Genomic DNA, 19,925 nt, shown 5'->3' with positions numbered 1-19,925 from the left:
CCCAGTGGAATTCTTCAAACATTTTTCATGGTCTTTCTGGATCATGTCCATGAGGTTTGCAGCAAGGGTTGCACAATTTGTACTATATGTGCTTCTTTGCATTTATACAGGTACGGTAAGAAATGGCATGGGCATAAACCAGTGCACTGTTCATGCAATAGTATTAAGGAATTATTTTGACTAATTCTGGTAAAATGCCAATAAGACTGTACCACCCATGTGCCTCACTCTTGTAAAAATGAATCTCCACAGAATCATGGCTCACTATTGCAAAAGACAGCCTTTATCTGAGTTTCCAGAAGGGAAACTAGGTTCTTTTGCATCACTAGTAATTAGCTACTAATATATAAATTTTATAGAAAGTGCTAGGTGTGTGCCATGGTATTGCAATGTTTAACAAGCCAATGAATATAGGTTTCTGCCAGCTCAACACATACTCAACAAATTATTACAATAAAAAATCCTGTTCTTACTCCCTCACAACCAAGCCCCAAAAAAATACATATAAAAGGATGTGAGTGCATCTCTCAAAGCAGAGGCACTTGCTTTCCTCAAGGTGCATTCCCTTTGCCATTCCACTTCATAGCCACCAACATGTCCCAACAATCGACCAGTGGGAGGCATGGAAACAGCGGCAGAGTCAGCTTCAGCTCTCACTCTGTCTCTCGTGGAACAGGAGGGGGTTCTAGACACAGTGGTGCTAACAGCTTTGGAAGCAGAAGCCACCACAATCTAGGGACTGGCAAAAGAATGTCCACCAGTGGCAGTAGCAGCAGTTACATGGGTGGCTATAAGTCTGGTGGCTTAGCTGGAAGTATCTTTGGTAGTGGCACAGGCGGTGGAACTTCTGGTAGATTTGGTGGTGGAGCTGGTGGTGGGTTTGGGGGAGGATCTGGATTTCCAACTTGCCCACCAGGTGGCATCAAGGAAGTTACCATCAATAAAAGTCTCTTGGCCCCACTCAACTTGGAGTTTGATTCAAATATCCAAAGTGTACGAACACAGGAGAGGGAACAGATCAAGACGCTCAACAATAAATTTGCCACCTTCATTGATAAGGTAAGTCCTTGGTCTTCAAACCTTGATATTCAGTTTTATTATCATGAATAGAGGACCAACCATCGAATAATTGAATAATTGGTTATGTATTATTCGGGAGAATAATTTTCATCAACATACTAAAAATAATACAAACTGCGATAAATAGGCCTGCTTCTACCTCCCACACTTTATTCAATTTGCTGTTACATTGAATAGCAAGCAAGGCCAATGAATATCTTTTAGAGCTGCTAAAAACTCAGAAACGAAAATGATTGATAGAAAAGCACCAAACGGGACATATTAAAAGGAATTTGACACTTCTTGGTTAATTTATCAGGGCCTGCGTGTTTACAAAGTTATCCTTCCTAAGAATGTAGGCCATTATTCATTTTTGTTCATTTGCAGCACAGTGTTCACTGTTTAATGTATAATTTTGATTTTTAATGACACATCTGATGTTGCAAAGAAAAATTGTGTTGTATACGATCATTTTTTAGAATCTAGCTCATTTACTAGTAATTGACATATTTTTTACTGGATAAAAGGACAATTGTACAGGTTTAATTGAACTGTACGGTAAAGTATTGATTGATACTGATATATACGCATTATACACCCATTCCATCAAAGTTTGGATCTTAAAAACAAAACTGTCACTGATTAAAATTGACAATAATTCCAACTTCATCAAAGATGTCACAGTTGTTTTCCAATATGAAATAATACACAAATTTTCAACAACAGTTTTCGTAATCCTTCAAGCTTTCACAATATATTTTGAAATACAATGAATAACTTTCATTCCCCAGTATTTTCACATAATAGCAATACCTATTTACTAGTTCTAATACCATATTTCAATATTAGTTGAGGGGTTTCTCCCATCTTTTTAGCAAGTTAGAGAGGAAATGTAAGGCCGAAATGCAGCTAATTCTAAATGCCTGCAAAGTGACAAGCACAGAAATGACCACATTATTCAATTTAGTTAACAGCGTAACATCTTGAGGGCATGATCCCCAGGCAAAACTTCATGTAGAGAGATGCTGGTTAAAGGCAGAACATTAGATTACCATAATATTCCTGGATTCTAGTTTTATTTTTAATACAGTGAAATGCAGGGCCAAAAGATCTATCAAAAATTCAGTTCAAACATTGATGATTTATGTTTTCCTAATATCTGCTTTTGATCAATCCTGATATTGTATGGACTCATGAGTACAAATCTAACGAATCCCTTGAAAGATCTATAGCAATCGTTGTTCAGAGGAAGGAAGAAACCCAGAGAAGGGTTGCCATATGATCTGCCATTAGGCGATCTAGGCGATCTAGTAAAATTGCTTGAAAAACTATAAAGAACTAATTGTCCACTCTTAGGTGCATATTAGAACTTGTGATTGCAGCATCATCATCAGCAACATTGTTAGAGTACAATTCCATCCTTATTCACTTCATTGGCGTGGACTTTGGTGACATGCAGATTTTCCTCAACAATTCTCTCTATACCTTGGTAAAAGCATTTATTTTTTTGTGACCCTAGAACTTAACTGCCGTTTTTTTCTCTAGACCTAATGAGGAAGATATGGGTCTCGTGGATATTTCTTATTATGATCTAATATATAAATATATATATATGTGTATATATATATATATATATATATATATATATATATATATATATATATATATATATATATATATATATATATATTGTTGTTTGGTGAATAAATCTACCCAGCACCCTGGCACCGGCGCTCAATGGTAGGCGAGCGGCGTTTCTTGGTAGCACCTAACGGGTGATATATATATATATCACTTCTTGAAAACCGGTGCCTACCTCGTTTTGTGTCCTGAGAGCGTGTATCTAAAGACTTTTGTTTGCAAACGATACAATATTGTCGGCTTTACTCCGCCGGCGCACACGCCACCTTTCACGGGTCCAGGTATCCAGAAGGAGTTTTTTGAAGTAGGAATATATATATATATATATATGGAGTTGTGGAGGATATTTCACTTTTCAGTATTTGTGGCTGAGACAACTCTTTTTTTGCAAAAAGGGTCACAGTTTCTAAATATGACTGCTCAATAAAAAAGTATCTCTTTAGGTCCACCACTAAGGTCTGTGACTTTGGTGTATCCACCTCTAGTTTGCTCTTCACTAGCCTTGAAATGCAAATAAAAGCCTAGGAAAATCATTGTTTCCTTGCCAGCAATGCCCTATCATCCATAGATAGAAAACACAGCATAAAGTAAAGTTTTTTCTATTGGGCCATCTCCTCCATACGTAGCTAAGCACTGAGGCATATGATTAAATAAATAGATTAAATTGAAGTGGAACAAATAAACAACCATGGTGAGCACCCCTACTAATGGATAAGTGTTGTTGCCATACAGCATCACATTGCAATTACTCGGATATACTACAGACATTCCTTCTATTAGCCCTTCGAGTACAGTACAATGTTTGTAGCATATTAACAAGTGTGAAAGGCTAAGAACCCCCTCCCTCGGCCCCACTTTTGGAGGAACATATTTCTTGAAAAAATAAAACAGATATAATCCCTGTTCAACAGTGCCTAGTTTGTGGTGAAAGCAGGCCAGCTAGGTTTCTGTGGTTCTATTAGTAATCAAGTAGTCCTGTTATCTTCTAGAGGCAAATACTTCCTAAAGAATTTCCTTGTCCCATTGAACAATAAGATGGGACAGTAGTGAACCAAGTCCAAAGGATTATCCTTCTTAAATATGGGCACAACAGATTCTTCTCTCCTGGGTGACAATACTAGACTCGATTCCAGGATGTTATTGAAGAGTGTTGTTAACAATACAAACCGGGTATCCAAATAAGATGCAACGAAATCTTTTGTCACAAATTTAGGTCCAGTAGGCTTTACCTTACTTTAGTCTTCAATAGTCTCCTTAACTTCCTCTAATAAAATGGAAGCAATATGAGATCAAGGTGGTATTTCTGTGCTACTTATTAGTTATTACCCTGCCCACAATCACCTAGTGCTACATTACCATGCAGATTTGAAGCATTATACTGCAACACTAAAATGGCATTCTGGTATGTTTTCACTTTCTGTTATCCCTGATCTCGTCGTAAACACCGTTCGCGTAGAGAAAGTGATCTGAAAGCAGTTTTACTTCTTTACATCATTCTTTGTTGGTTAATTTATATACTCGCTGGGTTTCAGGTACGATTTCTGGAGCAACAAAACCAGGTTCTGGAGACCAAGTGGCAGCTTTTGCAGGAGCAAGAGAAGAAAAAGGGTCCTGGAAAGGGCCTTGATTCCTTCTTCGAAGGATACATCAGCACCATGAAGAACCAACTGGAGTTCAAGACAAATGAAAGAGGTCGCCTCAGCGGAGAATTGAAGAACCTGGAGAATCTTGTTGAAGAGTTTAAGAACAGGTAAGAGAAACTCTGGCATACTGCACAACCCTAGCATACTACCAAAACAACAAAGGAGCAGGCACAGAAATAAACCACTCGAAAAGTGCTGTTTTCCGTAAGGATGGCTAACGATTATAACCTGCGACTCTCTGGCCTAGTGCAGGTTCGCACACTATAACAAAATGTTTACAAATTGTGCACAAATAATTTATAGCAGATCAATAATTACCCGTAGTTGAAGGAATAGCTGACTATTACGCTATTTAATAGATTTTCAGGAGAATAACGTCGCTTGAGCAAATGATATGGCTTTATAACATTTACCATAAAGGATCATAAATCTGACCTTGATTCAAATTCATTACGATCAGTGCCATTTCACTTTTGCATTTTGGATGAGGCATTTCATCCAGCTTCTACTGGGGTTGCTCTGCCGCCAACTTCAAGCGCAGCTTGCCCACCTTTCCTGATGGCATTGACGTCGTCCGTCCTGCGCTTCAGGTGCCTTTGATCTTGTGTAGAGGCTATGCTTAGAAAAACAAACCATTACTTAGATCTCTCTTGCTTTTGACAGATACGAAGAGGAAATCAACAAGCGCACAAATGCCGAGAATGAGTTCGTGATGCTTAAGAAGGTGAGTGAAGGCGCTTTTAATCGCGAAATGATGAAAACGATGTCAAGGACAACCATTTCAATGTTTTAGAAACGCTCTGTGTAAACCGGTTTAAAAGAGTTTGCTCCAAAATCCTTTTATCGTTCAGATGCATGGAACTTGTATGAGGGATTAAGTTGACAACATGTAATGTATCCCTGATGGCGATCGATTGAATCAGATAAAATTCAAGCAGACCTGTGTGATTCTGAGCAAAGTAACCCGCAAATAACTGCGGGCGCTTATTAGTCGCTCCAACATGAAGGGAGGTGGCCACTTTGTTGGCATGGATACTTCCTCAGCATCTCCACTGCCCTCTAGGGTCCTTTCCCCTCATCCTTCACACATGACCTGGAAGTGGTGATCAGAAGGGGACAGTATATAAATCTGTGCCACCATGGGTACGTCCTCTTTGTTTCATGGTTGCCCCATGGATGGTGGCGCACCAGGCCGATGAAGGAATCCAAGTATGCAAGGCTAAAATGAGGTGGGTGGGGAGGCATAGCTGAATATTCATCCTGCAGCGTCAGGATGACTTTCTCCATGCTTTTTCCAGGTTCAGGCTTTCTAGTCCTACCTCAGAGTTGCCCACGTTTTGATGATTTCACGGGGTGTGAACAGTTCTGGTCGTGAGTGCCCTGAAGAGAGATGGTGTGTTGAATAGTTGCCGGGGCCTACTTGGAAATTCCACTGAAGTTATCCCTGACTCTTACGTGTCACGTTAACCCTATGACTGTATTTGGGTAGATCCATGCCATTGCACAAGGGAGCGCTCTAAGCTTTAGTGGTCCACAGATTCTTCTTCTTGCTGTTGCTGGTAATGTTTCGATGATCACCTGCTTCCTTTCAACAGGATGTGGATGCTGCCTACTTGAAGAAAGTGGAATTGCAGTCAAGGGTTGAAGCACTAACTGACGAGGTCAACTTCCTGACAAAAATGTATGATGAAGTAAGTTACTTAGCACTGTTATCCCCAGTCAAAGCACCACTTGATTAATACATGAGGCAATTGTATATGTAGGGACAGTAGGCAATGGCACACACATGATGCAGGGTTGGACTGGAAAGTAAAACTAGCCCTGGCCAACATGTTCAAAGCAGCTCTAGAATGCAGGACGGCAAGACTAGAATGTGGCCACAGAGGCATAATTGAGTCACGGTAGCCCATCCTGCTTTCAAACTCTGCAGTTCTCTGTGCAAATGCCAGAACAGCAGAGCTAGCAGAATGGCCCCCTAGCCTGACATTTACCAGTACATGACACTTTAACTTATTGTGAGTGGAAGGCAAATGTGGAAATACATGCAGGGTGCAGTGACTTGTCATGATATGGAGAAAATAGTAGCACACATGATCAGATGATCCCTTGTACACATAGGTCACAAGAGGCTGTAAGGGAAACTCCGTAGGTGAGCCCGTGAGGATGGGAAAGAGAATGCATCAAGACATACTTCGGTTAACAAATTGTGATAGGTAGAAGACAGACCATACCTCATTGGCATTTGGCTGGGTCTGGTCAAATGTTTTTTTATTACATTAATGAGATGTACATTTGTTACCACTTGGGACTATCCCTTATTGATATGTTTGGGCCCAGCTTCTTGCTGGGATAAAAGGTTACACTACATTGGCACTCATTAACACACCATTTGCTTTTTCATTGAAGTTGATATCCAAAATTGGACTGCCGTAAATGTCCTTCCATTGAATAAACTAATATTGTCCAAATTCAGTGGTCGTGTCCCTGACAATGTCTTCCTGACCACTAGTTTAATGCTGTGATTGTAATCGGTGCTGATAGCATGGCACCCACTGCACATCCCGTTCTATGTTGAAAACAACAATGCAGCTCTTAAGAAGCCATACCCTAAACACACAAGAGGGCTCCCCCAGATGGAAAGATGTTCAGCCGCGTGGATTCGGTTTTATTAGAGATTTGTTGTACATTTGATCCACATTTGTTTGGCCTGTGTTTTTTAGGAGATCAATCAGCTGCACTCCCAAATCTCAGAAACCTCAGTTATTCTGTCCATGGACAACAACCGCAGCCTCAACTTTGACAGTATCATCACCGAGGTGGAGAATGAGTACAAGGAGATTGCAAAGAAGAGCCGGGCTGAGTCAGAATTTTTTTACCAGCAAAAGGTGAGCACCAGCTGTTATTGAGAGAAACAAAAAGGCACCACTGCAGGAGCACATGCTGTGTACTATAAAGGATTCTATCATTATTTGTGACCTTCAGGGACCATTGAGGAAATCTGCTTTAGCAACCAAATAGTAATACAATAGAGCTTAAATCACAGAGCAAAATTGATGAGGCACAATGTAAACAACAGTGGCACTGAAGCGATTGCTCCATACACTATCTCATCAATCTTCTATAAATCAGCCCAAAATAGTTATTTTGTGACACATAATGTCCAAATTGTTTTCAATAATTTAATCCCTCTGCTGCTGTGCGGTTCTATATGCGGATGCTAAGCTGAATGTCCTAATAGGTGAGGCCGGAGCAGTTTCATTGTGCGCATCATTACGGCCACTGGCTTTTGCGACCCATTATCGATACTGTTGGGATGAAAGAGGAGTCGTTGATCTTTCAGTCTCTCACGAGACTTGCCTGTTCGGTAGGACCACCAAGAACCACTTAAGTCTCTTACGTCGAACACTGGTCGTTGATCATCATTAGCTCCTCAAGTCCCCAAAAAATCTTCTTCTGACTGACTAGTGATTCCCATCCTCAGCAGTCACTCTGACTTTTTCACCCAATGGGTCATCACTTATGAAGTCACCTCATGACAGCGGAGTGAGATCTGGCTCCACAGTTTCTTCCTCCGTCTGGCTGACCCTCATTGTCTGCCTTTATTTTAGCCCCCCTTTCCTGTTTTGGCGCAGCAATGAAAGTATTTTCTGTGTGGACCAAACGCCCCTCTTTTATATCTTTCATAAGTCCTTTTTGTGTCAAGGTAAAATGATTTAATGGAGTTTCTTAGCCAAAGCCTGTAGAACCAGTATAAGGTGTGCACTTCCTTCCAATGACACTAAAAAAGGACAGTGTTCCCCGGAGAGTGTTTCCAGAGTGTGCTCGCTCCTTATATTGTGTGTCATTCCCATTACAAACAATAGCCAAGAGATTCCTGCTCATTGTGAAGGAACCACTGTACACCCCGACCCTAACACACACGTTTTACTTTCAGTTTGAAGAGCTGCAGAAGACAGCGGGTTCACACGGCAACGATCTGCGCAGCACGAAGACCGAGATTACTGACCTCAACCGCCAGATACAAAGGATGAAGGCAGAGCTGGAAGCTGCGAAGAAACAGGTACAGTGTGAAATATATGTCAGCAGAGCTCAGAAGGAGTTCCAGGTGAACAAAGCCACAGTAATGTTCTAAGTAGTAATACTAGCTATGACTAACGAGTAGCAGGCAAACAAACAAAGCTGGTAAAGAAATAAATACCATATAAAAACAGTTATGAAATATATCTCGGCAATAAAATTTGAAAATTATAGTTATTGCTACAGTTGAACTCGTTTTATGGGCTCAATTCAGTTTGTTGTTTCTGAGGTGAGGTGCTTAAGATCGGAGGTGGCAATTAAAGTTTCCAGCACATACAATTGAACTTTCTTGAGACAATAGGAGAATGGTAAAAGTGACTGCTTTAATTAAGAAAGAGCTCATTCATTTTTTTCCAAAGGTTGCCAATTTGAAGACGGCTATCACAGAGGCAGAATCACGTGGGGAGTCCGCCATCAACGATGCCCAAAGAAAGCTGGCTGACATTGAGGCTGCTCTACAGAAGGCCAAGGAGGACTTGGCACGTCAGCTTAAGGAGTACCAGGAGCTGATGAATGTTAAGCTGGCCCTGGACATTGAGATTGCCACCTACAGGAAGCTTCTGGAAGGAGAAGAGTGCAGGTGGGTGCTAAATTGGATGTACGCTATTAAAGACCACTTTGATAGATAGGGGTATATATATCTATGGAGGCCCATGAGTGACCTCTGCTGCAGACCATATAGAGTGAAGGCCAATGAAGGCGCTATATTTGAGGATAGAGAAAGCTCGTTTTGGGTCAACGTGCGTTCATCTGGTGACAAGGGGATTGGCTTAGTAGAACGTAGGAGATGAGCCTCAACTGAAATTAATAAGAATATGTATATTGGGGCCAAACTATGATTTTTGCTGGAGTCCAGATATCAAAACATTTAGAGATCAGAGCAAAAGTATTCGAAGGCCCCTCCCCTTCTCAGATGAAGACAGAAGAACGAGCTTGGGTGAAGTGTTGAAGCAATATTTACCTGTAGGTCCGGTAGAGAGGCTAGAGCAGTGAGAGAGAGTGAGACAGAAGGAGCAAGGGAGAAAAAGAGTAAGAGAGTAAGAGAGAGCAAAGATTAAGACTATGGGGCAAGCACAGCTGTTGACTGATTTACTGAGTTCAGAGACCAGCCTTGAATTGCAGGTGCAAATTACATGGAAACGAAAGAGGGAAAGCTTAGCTGCAGAGGAGATAGTTGTTCCATTGATGACCATTAATTGTGCTCGGTTTGTTAACATATCCCCTCTAAGATTTGTGTTACCGTAGGGATTCTGGGGCTACATTTGGCACATGTAGTTTAATATTCCATCCCTAGATGAACAGCATTTTTCTTTAAAAGAAATATATATTTTTTGTGTGTGACTGTGCAGAGTAGGTGCTGCATAAAATGAATAACTGTAGAATGCAGAGCGGGCATGACACTTATATTTCCCCTTTGTGAGTAGCCTCCAGGCAGAAAGCAGTGGTTAAAAAAGAGGTAGCTTCTGTCTGCATAGATGTTTGAGGGACTTTGTAGGGGGTGGCATGGCAGACCTGTTTCTGGGAGGAGGCCATCCGGTTTCCATTGGCTATCTAAACCCTGGCATATATATGACTTGAAGATCATCTGTCTATTGTTCTCTTCTCTTTTAACGATGATGGTCAACCTTGCTTGCCTTACGCATTTGTTTCACATCGATTGGTGAGCTTGGACTATGTGGCGTTTTGTAGTGTCCTGTGCAATTTCTGTCTTCATGATTCCAATGCACTGGTCACATAGCATGGACGTCCTTCCAATGAGCTTGTCATTCCGTGATTGACAAGTCTAACCTTGTGTCTCCTTTACAGGCTATCAGGAGACTGTGGCACCAAAGTTAGCGTCTGTAAGTTTCTATAGTATTTAATTTTGGGAGGAAATATGGGTTCCTGTATTTTTTAATCAATTAAATGATGCTGATGTCTGTCTATGATTTCTTCGCAGCTGTGGTCAGCAGCTCAGGAGGCGGCGCTGGAGGCTCCATGGGTGGAAGCTACGGAGGCAGTGTTAGCGGAGGCACTGGAGGTGGCTTCGGATACGGCGTAGGTGGGAGCTCAGGAGGAGGCATTAGCGGAGGTTCTGGCTATGGAGGAGGTAGCGGCGGAATGGGCTTCAGCAGCGGAAGCGGACGCAGTGGTGGCTCTACAGTTGTGAAGAAGACCTCATACTCCATGCAGTCTTCTAGCGGACGGCGATACTAAATGACCGACTCTCCCTCCGCACTGATGGCTTACCCTGAAGAAAGATCTGAACCGCTAATAATCAGCAACAAAACTGGACCTTTATAAAAATGAGCATTGTTGTTCTGCCCGTGCAAGGAGTCTCATGCTTTTCCCAATCCAAAGGCAATCCAAAACTGTGCTCTTATTCCCCAAGACAGAGTCATAACATCAAAACACAAATTCTTTGAAAAGTCTAGAGTGTTCACTTACATATAAACCTAAATTACTGAGTTTTCACGTGTGTTTTCTGAGGGTAGTGAGGACCTATGTACGGGATTCCAGACTCAGATCACGATTTCCATAACAAGTATCTGTGCTGAGCAGCACTTTTCACACACTGGTCTAAGCTCCAGTTGACACCCCAGTTCGTACAATTGACATTACAACTAGTTCAGAGTAGCATAATAAATACCTTGGCCTGTTTTGAATGGTATAAAATGGCAGCGAATGAAACTGCCCTAAGTTTAGGGCACAGTCCTTGTACGTTGATTATTGACTACCTGAATAAAGAAAGCTGTTACCTTTACTTTAGGTCAAGCATTTTGTGTGCCTTATCTGCAAAATACATGAGTATTATATGAAACACAATTTGCTGATCTTCAGTATAAATGTTGTACATAAAAGCGTAACTCGTGCAAAAATTACACGAGATACAGACACGAGGTTGGTTTGGGCACAAAATGTCTAGAACTGTTCTTCAGTTCTCAGGATAATTATTCTGCTTGAATCAGTCTCCCATGCGTACATATTGCATGTAAAAGGTTGACAAGGAGAAGAAAATACATAAAATACACAAAAACCAACAATCAGTGATTATGAGAGATTTCACGTGCATAACACAAATGTTGCCCCTGTTTACTTATAGTAGCTCACTCCTTTTCATCCAAGTACATCTTGGGCTTACAACCATGAATTTTGTTTTTATTAAACCTTCTGTGGAAGTCCCTGTAGGTTAGTACCACACTAACTGAGCAGATGTGTTCACAGCAAGGCACACTGAAAAGAATAGAGGGAGGAAATAGGAAGCAACAGGCTTGGTGCTAGGATAGGGGTAACCCTACTAATGGTTGTCTTGCATCCCTTTATACCTTAGAATGCAGCATAGCTCTCACGTTCCTCAGTTCCAAGGCTGAGAACCCCAACAACAGCTTCTGATGGCAAACTCTCTATACATATACTAGAAAGAGTTTAAGCATAGTCAGACTGGTCTTTGACATAGGCTGGTTACCACATAGTCAAGAGCCAAAGGGAAGTCATTCTATTGCTTCTCAGTCTGGTAGATGGTTCACAGCTCGTGGTGCAACTTTTCCAAAGCAGGTATCCTGTAGTCTCTCACGTGGACAACCAGCCATTCCTTTTCGCTTAAGATAAGTCATGTTTTCCACAACTGCTTTACTGCATTTTCACTGCATCTTTGCACTTCAACATGGTAGTTTTTCATTTTTGTGTTGAATAAAGGCTGTTTTCATCGCTTTTCTTGGTCTTATTCATACTGTGTGAGAGAGTTACATGGCAAGGAGAGTTCTATGAACAGAATGAAATACATCTTCAATGGTAAAGTTCACTGGGCCACTTGCTGGGTCCTAGTATTATCTCAACACGGGTGATGAAGGCAGGGGGGCAGTGTTTTTGAATCTCTGAAATATATATGTATATGCATCCCTATTGGGACCATAACCCACTGCAAATATGACTAGGATGGGGGATGCTAAGAGCCCCAACCCCACTTGGCAACTACAGCCAGCAATGCTGGAAGACTAAGGGGCAGATTTACGAGGAAGTGCTGCAGCATGGTATAGAAAGCCCTTTGGCTGCTCGCGCTGCTGCACTTCCAAAGCACAGGAATGTGACATATTTACAACGACATGTTGCATTCCTGTGCTCTCCCATGCGCTGGTGCACAAACCGCTGCCATGCGTCAGCGCAGGTACCCTTGCACCATGGTGCAAGGATGCCTGCGTCATGGGGAGATTGTTTTAGTGCAGGAAGGGGCACCTTCCTGCACAAAAACAATCACTACAGGCATTTTCCTCTTTCAATGCGTGCTGTAGAATGCAGCACGCATTGAAAGAGGAAACAACGAGGAGAAATGAAAACATTTCTCCTAGTTGCACCTCGCTATGCCACCCGTAGGGTGACGTAGCATTCAGACGCATTTCCAGATTCACGATTCCTTGTAAATCTGGAAATGTGTCTTTTTCCATGGGTGCTGCGTGGGAACACCCACAGCAACACCCATGGAACGCCCCTTTCACACAAAGTGCTGCGTGTAAAGGGACCATATTTACAAAGTCAGGTAAAGCCACGCAGGGTGGCTTTTCCTGTCCTTGTAAATATGGAGCGTGAAAATACGCCACCAGTACGTCACAAAACGGGACTTACTGGTTGCGCAGGGGGCTTGTAAATCTGCCCCCAAGTCTTTGTGGAGGAGATGAGAGAGGTTCTAACACATGATTGTGAGGAAAATTGGGGGACTGTCACTTCTAGGAAAACTGAATGGAAGGCTCTCAAGGTGATAATCAGGGATCATGGCATCCGGGTGGTGGTGGGGTGCATGCTACATAAAGACCTACTGCACACAGAGACATCACTAGGGTACCTTGAGGCAGCAACTCACTCCAACCCTGCAGAGCAGCAAAAACTGACTGAGGCCCTTGTTTGCCATGCTCATCTAATAGAACAGCTAATCTGCCTGGATTTTAGAGGTCTCATGCCAAAAAGCATGCTATTTGGGACAAGTCAGGCTGCTTACTGGTGTGGATTTTGTGCAGCACAACACCGGCAGTTCCCACCATGTTTATCAAGTACTCCCCGACTCATACACTTACTACTCAAGCAGATATACACTCACCTTTCATAGTGCACTACAGAGCACTATATGACCCTCCCCTACGAAACGGCAGATGTGTGCAGCTGAGCCACTCTGAATTGTAGGGTTACCCATCCCGGATCCCCTGGACAGAGAGGCTATAAATGCCCCTATCACACTACAAGAAATTAGAGGGGCCATTAGAGGTGAAGCTACACAAAAGACCCCTGGTCTTAATGGGCTGCCTATTGAATTCTATAAGGCTAATGAGTCGCTGCTAGCCCCTAAATTGCTGGAACTGTACCAAGTTTTATGCACAGACTCCAGCATTCGCTTAGGGAATCATAGCCAGTGTCACTACATAAGCCTGAGAAAGTAACATCCTATTGCCTGTTATCCATGCTGGGAACGGACTACAAAATACTTAGTAAGAGCATAGCAGTCCGCCTACTGGAACACATATCACGATTGGTGCATCTAGATCAAAACGAGTTTATCCTTGGGTGTTCTACTATCCTGAATGTCCCACATTTGCACAAAGTAATGGAATTGGCCCAAAAAGGCATTTGACATGGTGGAGTGGGGTTACCTCTTTTCTGTACTGGGTATAACTGGCATCACTGGACACCTCCAGAGACTCATATGACTTTTCTACACAGAGCCAACAGCCTGTGTAAAAATAAATACATAAATAAATAAAAAAACAAAAAATTGGATAGCTCATATCACCCCCATTTAATGTGAGCAGAGGGATTTACTAAGGTTGCCCCCTTTCGCTGCTATTGTTCGCTCTTGTGATGGAGCGAACAATAATATATGGAGAGGGGAAGATGGTGGCCGGCTAACTAGCTCGGTCGGGAGCTCCGTGCAAGCCAATCATGAAATCATGAAATGCAGGAATTAAAACTCCGAACTGCCACAAGATCGCAACCGGATAACACGCAAGGAAAACGCCCAATCTCCACTAAGTAATTTTATCAGGGATGCCCCAGCCCCTACTCCCGATGATCAAAAAACAGGGCACAAGATCGGGAAACACACCAAGGATCGTACCGGAGTAGCCCTCGTCAGGGTCTGCACAGGAAGCGGCACAGGAAGCGGCGGCAAGCGGAACTGCTGGCTCAACCCTGCGGCGCGCATTTCGCGTGTACGCCGGCTGGTGGAGAGCGGCGGCAGACGCCCAAAGGAACTGCCGTAGAGCAGCCGTAAGGATTCCCTTCATCTTTCGGGGGAAAGTGAGTAGCGCGAGCGGTAAGTCCAGCACCAGTGTGACAACCAGAACAGAGCACAGCAAAAGGGAGCACAGAGAACATCCGGAGGGCGCAGAGATCAGGGAAATTCCAGCGGTCTCCGGACAGTGTGAGGAAGCCAAAGAAGCCACAGAACCTCGAAATATGAGCAGGGTAAGCGGAGGAAAGGGAGGTGAGGGGGCCATAGGGTTTGTGGGGCTTGAAGGGGCTGGAGATAACAAGAGAGGTGATGCATTGAAGTGACCTAGGCAGAAACTTCTAACAGAGGAGTTGTTAGTAGGGGCAGACCATGGTACACTAAGTGAGGACAGGGGGGGCACTAACCACCACAGGCTCCTTTGATAAAGTGAAAGCTACAGAGGAAAAAGAAGAGGTCGAAGATCAAGATAGACGTTCAAGCTATTGTCTGAGAAATAGGCAATTCTTTAAACTCAATCAACAGTCAATCCTCAAACAGAGTGTTGCTCCACGCAGCACCAAAAGGAAGCCCAGAAAGCAGGCGATGTCAGATATACCTACGCCTAAAGCTAGAGCCAGAAAGAAACAATCAAGAGAAAAGGAGGAGTTTGGAGGGGCCCCAGAGCCAAAAATCAAGGTTACCCCCCTCCCTCAGGTCATTCTTTAAAGTACAGCTCCAAACTCAGGAACAGCAGTTACAATCGCATCCCGCAAGAAACCTAGCAATCAGAGCGAAAACTGCTAACTCCAGCCCTGAAAGAAGAAAGAGTGACAAACAGAACATGGAGAACCCCACGAAGCAGAAGACCCAAAGCCCCCCTAGCTTGGGAGAAAGCACGGCACTGGGTCATACCACAGAACCCGCAGAAATAGGAAACCCGAGTAGCAATGAGCACATGGTGCAGCCAATTAGTCACATCCAGAGCTCTACAGAACAACTCCTAGAAAAAATGTTAGAAGAAATGAGAGCAAAATTTGCTCTCTCAAAAGACAACCAGAATAAGATCCATGAGGCTTGTGAAATGCTCGACACCAAGGTAAATGCACTCGGGGCAGAGTGACAGAGGTGGAAGCAACGGTAGGAGCCCTAAGCAAAAAGGTAGAGACAAATCAAAAGCAGATCAGAGCACTAAGGGCAAAGGATAAAAGCATGGAAGAAAAGCTTGAATCACTCGAAAACCAGGCAAGGAGGATCAACCTGAGAATTCTGAACATACCAGAGGGGCGAGAAGGAGGAGACATTAAAAAGTTCATAGTATTACTCCTCGAAGAGTCCTTTCCCTGGGTCAAAGCAGCTGAGTTAGAAGAAGACATACAGAGTGTTCGACGAGACCCATTTGGAAAGAGTAAAGAAAGAAAGAACCTGAGGAAAGTACTAATAAACTTCAAATCCTACACACTTAAGGAAAAAATCCTTAGCGAAGCTCTAAGGAAGGGTCCCTATAACAAAGACGACTGGTCGTTCAAAATCCGCTCGGATATTTCAAAAGCCACCCAAGACAGGCAGTGGGAAGAAGGGCAACAAATGCAGGAGCTAAGATCCCTCGGGCCACTGTACAAATGAAATTTCCAGCTGCCTTGAGAAAAATGTGGAGAAACAAAATGCATAACATTAGAGATCCAAAAGAGGTAGAACATTTCCTGGAGCAAATGAAAGATCAAATGCAAGATCAACAATAGACACAGCGCAATATGACAAAGACTTGCAGGGAGCTCAAAGGGGGCTAACAATACAGCCCAAAGAAGACAAAAGGGATGCTTCCCCGGGGAGGGATGTTTTAGATTACACAAAAGAGAAAATAACACAAAAAAATAAGCACAAGGGTGGGGAGCAAAATAGGGTTAAAAAAAAAATATCCTCAAGATGTGAGAAGGAAGAACAGAGAAAATCGCCAAACATACCAGGAGGTCCCCAGGTTGGCACAGAGAGTAAGGGGAAAAAAGGAAAACAATGAATAAAGACCAAAAATGTGTTACAAATATTTTGTGGAATGTTAATGGACTCAGAACCCGAAGCAGGAGGGGGCGGATACTGGAATACCTGAAAACAATAGACAGCGAAATTACAATACTACAAGAAACGCATCTTCTAAAAAAGGAATGGGAAGAAATCATAAGGAAATTAAGTTGGGTGGACACATTTGTATGTACAGACCAAGAGTGTGTTATAAAGGGTGTAGCTATACTTTTAAAAAAATCACTGAAAGCCAGAATTGACTCTGCAGAAGTACATAAAAAAGGAAGGTGGGAAATCACCAAGGTAAGAATTCACAATAAGCTTTACACCATTGCACGTTATTATGGCCCCAACACGGATGACCCAGCCCCATTACAAAAATTGTATGCACAACTACTATCGGTAACTTCCCCAGTAATATTAGGGGGAGATTTTAATATTGTCATAGACCCTAAAGTGGACCGCATTTCACAGAGGAAACAAGTAAATCTGCCTAAAATGAGGGAGTGGCTGGGGCATTGTTTGAAAGACCTAGGCTTAGTGAATATATGGAAAGAAAAAGGAGATAAAACACAACCATTCACATTTCATAACAAAAAATTAGGTCTCTTGTCCAGAATAGACTATTTCTTAGTGGATAGAGGCCTAGTAGAACACACGCAAAAGGTAGAACACTTGCCAGCCCACCTGTCCGATCACTCTGCAGTGCTATTGAAAATATAAATAGAAAAAAATAACTCCACCCCTAGATGGACCGATGATCGTACCATCCTAGCTGACCCGCAAATCGTAGAAGAACTTAAAATAGAGATTGATGCCTTTTTTAAACAAAATAATAAAGTGGGAACCTCATTACAAGTCACCTGGAACACATATAAGGCAGTAATTAGGGGGAAACTACTAAACAAAAATGTCAAAACAAGAAATAAGCCAACTAGAAAGCAACATAAAATCATTAGACTTACAAATAGCGGCAGAAGTAGAAATACTTAAAAAAGAGAAGTTAGAAGCTGACAGATTAAAACAAAAAGAATCAGTTACAGAAATCCTCGAAAGAAAAGTGAGAGAGAAATGGGAGGTCAGCAAACTATCCTATTTTGAATATGGTGAAGGGTGCGGTAAGATGTTAGCTTGGAAAACAAAAACAGACCAAACCAGGAATAAGATAGTTAGCATCTTGCCCCGAAACGCTATAGAAACTAACTCAGAGGACTCAGTAATCATGAAGGAATTTACAACATTCTTTACCGACCTCTACACAGAGGACACTAATCCAACAGAGACTCAACTCAAAGAGTACCTTGAGGCCCAGGCATTTCCGAAGTTAACAACTGAGAGAAAAGATGAGCTAAACTCCAAAATTACTAAGAATGAAGTAGAGGAAGCAATAAAAGGCCAGAAGAGAGGGAAAGCAGCAGGGCCTGACGCCCTACTCAACGAGCTTTACATCAAATTAAGAGAAGTACTAGCACAACCCCCCCCCCCCCCCCCCCCACCCCCCCTCACTCATCTGTTAAACACAATCTACATGGAAAATGGGAACTCCCAGACTCCTGGAACGACGCAACAATTAATATTCTACTAAAGTCAGGGAATAATAAGGTGAAATGTGAGTCATACCGTCCGATTTCTTTATTGAACTACGACTACAAAATCTTTACACAGATCATAGCAAAAAGATTAGGGAAAATAGTTGGAACTCTGATCAACTCTGACCAGAAAGGGTTCGTGAAGGGTAGACAGCTGGAAGATTTAACCCACAAGCTTATTGGAGTAATAGATATAGCCACCAATGAAAAAACACCCTTGACGATAATCACTTTCGATGCAGCTAAGGCATTCGATAGGGTGAACTGGGACTTCTTAAATAATGCACTAAATAAATACAACTTGGGAGAGAATTTTCAAGTGTTGGTTAAAGAGCTGTACAGAGCACCAAGGGCCAAGATTTTAATTAATGGAAGCCTCATGGATAACATCAAGATCAAGACAGGGACAAGACAAGGGTGTCCTCTGTCCCCATTACTTTTTAATCTATATATTGATCCCCTGGCGAATAGTCTTAGAAAGCACCCCAATATACTCCCTTTTATATATCAAGGAAGGGAAAAAAGGTCACTTTATATGCTGACGACCTGATGATCTTCACCAAAGATTATGTAGGTTCCATCAGTTCAATAGAAGAGACCCTGAATAATTTCAGCAAAGTTTCTGGGTACCAAACGAATCAGGCCAAAACTGAAATCATGAGCTGGAACAGACAGGTTAACGGCCCTTACACCAGGGAAAAAATAAGGTATTTAGGCATTGACTTAGTTAAAAACCTGGACAAAGTGACACAGTTAAACCTCAATAGAATCATAGCCGAGGTAAGAAAACTTTTAAAGATTTGGGGTAATCTTCCCCTGACCTTTTTAGGGAAAGCTAACATAATTAAAATGTCCATCCTCCCCAAGTTCACGTTTATTTTTAGTGCCATCCCGCTAGAATTCAAAGAGAGTCGATAAGGAAGATCCAAGGAGAACTTTCGAGCTTTATCTGGGCATCAAAAGGAACAAGAATAGCTTGGAACAAACTAAGGAGGAAAAAAGCACAAGAAGGTATTGCAAGTCCAGACCTTCTTGAATATTACAGAGCCTTCCAATTTAAGCATATGAGGCCCCTCCTAAAAAGCTATGAACACTACCCGGAGTACTTACAAGTAATGACTGGAAAGGTGGGACATTTTATGTATAAATTCGGCCATCTGAAATTCTTTAAAAAGGTGAAATTAAAGATCCTCAAATCCGCAACAAAACTTTAGTACCAAATAAGAAGTACACTGAATATACCTTATTACAGCAACTTCGCTCCAATTTGGGATTCCCCTGGCAACCCAGAATGTCTTAAAGATAACCTAGCTACCCCACTGAAAACAGCAGGGTTCCTAGAATGGGGCGAATTAATGACCAAGAACATCTTAGTCGAATGGGACTATCTGACAACAAGGACAAATGCCTCCCTAGCAAAATTCAAATTTTATCAACTTAATAGCTGGGCAAAATCTCTGAAAGAAAGAAAAAAGGGTAACATCACCTTAGAGACTGAGATTATAAAGAATACTCCCATAAAGAAAGAAATATCTCGCTGGTATTGGGCCCTCATTCTAGCAGGAGAGGAGGACTGCCTGATCCCTGAAATGATCTGGGAGAAAGATCTGCCGGAAGTGGATCTCCAAAGATCTTGGCAAGTTTCTATGGAAAAATGTTGGTCCATTGTAAATTCAGCGGCCCTAAGGAGAAACGACTTATTTTCCACACGCAGAGCATATTGGA

At 42.3% G+C, this 19,925-nt stretch overlaps 1 protein-coding gene across 1 annotated transcript; it reads left to right on the top strand.

The window, feature by feature from the left end:
• Window positions 1–545: 545 nt before the first annotated feature.
• LOC144833457 (keratin, type II cytoskeletal cochleal-like) lies at window positions 546–12,110 on the top strand. Its single transcript, XM_078689166.1, has 9 exons — window positions 546–1,059; window positions 4,233–4,450; window positions 5,007–5,067; window positions 5,939–6,034; window positions 7,064–7,228; window positions 8,278–8,403; window positions 8,780–9,000; window positions 10,227–10,261; window positions 10,360–12,110. The coding sequence occupies exons 1-9, from the start codon at window positions 595–597 to the stop codon at window positions 10,614–10,616; spliced, it is 1,644 nt and encodes a 547-aa protein (XP_078545292.1). The 5' UTR covers window positions 546–594; the 3' UTR covers window positions 10,617–12,110.
• The last annotated feature ends 7,815 nt before the right edge of the window (window positions 12,111–19,925 follow it).

This window comes from Lissotriton helveticus, chromosome 1_1 (assembly GCF_964261635.1).
Source record: "Lissotriton helveticus chromosome 1_1, aLisHel1.1, whole genome shotgun sequence".
Taxonomy (NCBI): Eukaryota; Metazoa; Chordata; class Amphibia; order Caudata; family Salamandridae; genus Lissotriton; species Lissotriton helveticus.
Note: the sequence above shows the minus strand (reverse complement) of the source record. Positions and strands in the feature narration are given on the sequence as shown.